Below are 4325 nucleotides of genomic sequence, written 5' to 3' on the forward strand. Positions count from 1 at the left end.
GGTTCCCTATCCTCAGCTGCCCAAGGAACTAACTGGGGATATCACCTTGGGCTCCTGGGAGCCACTCTAGGTTCAAGTCTCTTGCCAACCCTAAGGTGACTCCCTTAACTAAGAATTGTGCTTCGGTGCTCCCCTATCCAACCTTACTTTATCCCAATCATCCTTTTTTTGCCCAAGTTCCCCCATCCACCCAGGTACGTGTATGTTTTGCCTAAAATTTCTGGGAAAAAAAGTATAATCCATTGATAACTTCGCATGGCACAGTAGAGAGTCCCTGACTCATACTTGTAAGGAACAAACATTGCTTCTTCTCCCACAACCCTTGAGGGCCATCAGCTCCTTTGCCTCAGGCTTCCTCATAGTTTTACATAATAAAAAAGAGGAACTATGGAAAGGCTCTGGAGCTAGGAGTGCTTCCTGCTTTGGCAGATGACTCTGGTTCAGTTCCCAACACCCACATCAAGCAGCTCATGACTCACAGCCATTGTCATTCAAATTCCAGAGAATAGGATGGCCTCTGTAGCCTGCAAGCACCTGATGCACACGAAGCACAGAAACTCATGTAGTCATGCCTATATACACAAAAACTTGATAAGAGACTGGAAACAATATTGAAAATGTGTGTGATTTTAGTTATTTAGTTAGCCAGCCTGGGACTGCTAAAAAAGTAAGTTCTCAAATATACAACTTCCCAGAGGTGAAAATAGGCTAAAAAATAAAGATTATGAACAACAGCATCAACTCAAAAAGGAAGGCATTATCAACACTGATCTTCGTCTACATGTGGGATCCGGTTTGGGTATTTGAGTTTAGAACTAGAACACAAAGCCCATGCAGAGGCATCCAGATAGCCACAGCTATGGAAAACAAGTTGGTGTACCACACGTGGAGCTCAAAGGGCTCCATCCACTTGGGTCACTGGTTATAGAGATGGGACCGTAGCACACAGGCCAGGACATAAATGGAAATTAGGACATTTGAAATCTGATGAAATAAATGTGCTTTGTGATCCCATGCTGACCAGGAAAACCATGGCATTGGGAGAGAAATATCCCATTCATGTGGCATCTTAAAAATGAGGAAAGAATTTCTTCCTACACTGAAGGATAAACGAAACAAAGAGAGGTCCACTGTTACCCTGTCTTACTCTTGGGTTCCGTGGAGCTATTTCAACTTCTCCTTATTGAACGTTCAGCACAGCCTATAAGGCAGTGGGGATGCTTTCACTCTCTGGACTGAAATTTTAAACTGTAAAACTTAAGTTTTAACTTATGAACCACGGAAAAAAATGGTTTACATGGCATGCCTGATATGTGATAATAAGGCCAACTTTTAGTGGTAGATTATCAAGAATACATGTTCCTGATTTTCTTCACAGAACATTATCAGATGAGTGTGCTGGAGTCAGCTCCAATTAGCTCCACTGTGGGGAGAGTGTTTGCCAAGGACTTGGATGAAGGAATCAATGCAGAGATGAAATATACTATTGTGGATGGAGATGGTGCAGATGCTTTTGATATTAATACAGACCCAAATTTCCAAGTTGGCATCATAACTGTGAAGAAGGTAATCCAATTTCCTTTTCAAATAATTTTCAAGGGTACTTTGCGTGGGGAATGCTAGTGAAGGGTGGTTGTATATTAGGATATGTTTTGTTTTGTCCTCTGATAAAATTTCTTTCCTGGACCAATGAGATGAGTCAGCAGGTAAAAGCATTTTCCACAAAATCCTGATGACCTAGAACCTACATTGCTAGAAGATAATCAACTTCTACAAGCTTTCCTTTTGAGCTCTACATGGCACACACACACACACACACACACACACACACACACAATTTAAAAAATAACTCTTCCTCATTAGCTTAATAAATAAACACCTCTTACTGCTTGGTTTTAGAGGCAAAACCACTGGCTGTGGCATTATTTTATAGAAAGGGTTACTAAAATACATTACAAGTAAGCCACTTTTACTTAGCCACTTAAACTGCTATAGCTTAATGCTCTAATGTTGTTAATGATTTAATCAATATTTGAATCCCACATCTTTACATTAGTTTATCATAAATAGAAAAGCAAGCTATAATATTATTATTAATAAATAATACATAGTACTTTTTAATTGCTTCTTGAAGACCCATAAATGCAAATGAAACTTGAAAAGTTTTATCAAACATAAAACTTCTTTGTTCCACCTCAAGGTACCAAGCTTCCTAAAGGTAAATGTTCATTTCTTATGTGCCATAAAGCACATATGGATAAATTCAATAAATGGAAGGTAAATTTCTCCTATTTTAATTTTTGTTTTGTGTGTGTGTGTGCAAACATATGTATACACATGCGTACATGTGTACAAGTGTTTATGCACATACACATTTGTTTAGATGCATGCAGAGGAAAGAGGTTGATTGCTAGTCCTGGAAATGCTCCTGCCTTTGCCTCATTAGCACTGGGTTTATTACAAATGACTGACTATGCATTAACTTGTATTTCTTAATTATACATCACTTGGCCTGGCTTTTACACAGATACTTGGGATCCAGCTCAGGTCTCTATGATTGTGTGGCAATTATTTTACTACCTAAACCATCTCCTGCTGGCAGAGGCTCCTTGTTCATTCCCAGCCACCCAGTCCCGAAATAACCACACAGAAACTGTATTAATTAAAATACTGCTTGGCCAATCAGTTAGGCATATTTCTAGCTAGCTCTTATATCTAATTTATCCTTTATCATAACTAGGAAAACTTTAACTATCTGTCTTCAACTCTTCAAAGACCCTAGGAGGATATAATATTATCTAAATAAACAGGAAGTGCATTGTAAGCAATTTCCAAAATTCTAGAATTGATAGAGACATCTTGCTGCTTGGATAGTTACCCAAAGTTCTTCTGTAACATTGGAGCATTCATCTTCAACCTACAGGCACATAGTATCTGGCAGACTTTTCCATGAAGCAGAAAATTTCAAAGATAGTTCCACTTATATTGGCAGTTTGTCAGTCACTTTCTTGTTTGTCCTGTAGAATGTCTGGCAGACTCTTTCATGAATCTGGAACCCTGAAGGATTGCCTTGCCTTAGGCAAGTTAAGCAGTTATTTTTTGTGGGTCCTGCATGACCCATTCATGCAGCATAGAATCCAGGCAAGAGCAGTTCCTTGCACAAATGGCTAGCAAACTCAATAATAAGCCTCTTTGATACCCATCATCCTCTTGAATTAGATTGGTGCTGCCAGGAGCAGATGAGTTTCATAGTCATGAAAAGTCCTAAGTTCTTTTTTTTTTTTTTTTAATTTTTCGAGACAGGGTTTCTCTGTGGCTTTTGGTTCCTGTTCTGGAACTAGCTCTTGTAGACCAGGCTGGCCTCGAACTCACAAAGATCCTCCTGCCTCTGCCTCCCGAGTGAAGTCCAAAGTTCTTAAAACATTTTAAATGCCATGTTCTGTTAGTATTTGAACGGTTTGAAGAATAACTGTCCATCTGAAGTCTCTGTAAATCTAGAAAGCCTAATACAAATGACTATGCATTAACCTGTATTTCTTAATTATAAGTTACATTTTTAAATGAAATACACAAGCACAATACCTTAAATAAGAGCAGAAATGTATATAAGAAATTTGACTTTAAATTTGTATCAATAAACCAAGATCCATACCAGTACAAAGTACTCATCTCTAGAGCAAATCCCCTTTTAAATGTAAACAAACATTTATAAACTATATTTGGGTACAGTTCTCTCCAAACTGCTTCCTGCTTTTTTTGGGTGAAGTAATTTTGGGGTTCACAGAGACCTTTCAGGGGATCTTGCTTCATCAAACGACATTAGCCTGGTAGGAATCCACAGGTTCTCAACCTCTGTGGAAAGAAAAGCAGAACCTCTTTTCCAAAGCAACATATCTTTAGACTCAAATTTTGAAGTCAAGATACTATATAAATACACACACACACACACACATATATATATAGCTTAGCAGCCTGGACAATAAAATGTCTCTCTGTACTTAGCTCATTCACAGTAAAAAAAAAAAAAAATCAGAGAAAACACAATAGTATACATAATCCAAACTCTGTGTATTTTCCATCTTTATGTGGATTACTGTTTTTACTCCTTTTTACTGTTTGTGCTCTGTCTCTTTAAAGACATTGTTTTATATTTCTATTTTTTTCTCTCTCATTTATCCAACACTATGACCCATTTAGAGGTCTTTTTCATCTGAATTTGTCTTTTTTTTATTAAGAAAAGGAAAAAAACAAGTTTCCGCCTCCTCCCAGCCTCCCATTTCCCTCCCCCTCCTCCCACCCTTCTCCCTCTCCCCCTACTCCTCTCC

At 38.2% G+C, this 4325-nt stretch overlaps 1 protein-coding gene across 1 annotated transcript in view; it reads left to right on the forward strand.

The window, feature by feature from the left end:
- The window catches only part of Cdh20 (cadherin 20), a 255653-nt gene that overhangs the window by 204207 nt on the left and 47121 nt on the right, over positions 1-4325 (forward strand). The window contains exon 6 of the mRNA XM_005348282.3: positions 1379-1566. Within this exon, the coding sequence (XP_005348339.1) occupies positions 1379-1566 (188 nt within the window). The remainder of the gene's footprint in view (positions 1-1378; positions 1567-4325) is intronic.

The sequence above is a fragment of the Microtus ochrogaster genome, chromosome 6, assembly GCF_000317375.1.
Source record: "Microtus ochrogaster isolate Prairie Vole_2 chromosome 6, MicOch1.0, whole genome shotgun sequence".
NCBI classification, from domain to species: Eukaryota; Metazoa; Chordata; class Mammalia; order Rodentia; family Cricetidae; genus Microtus; species Microtus ochrogaster.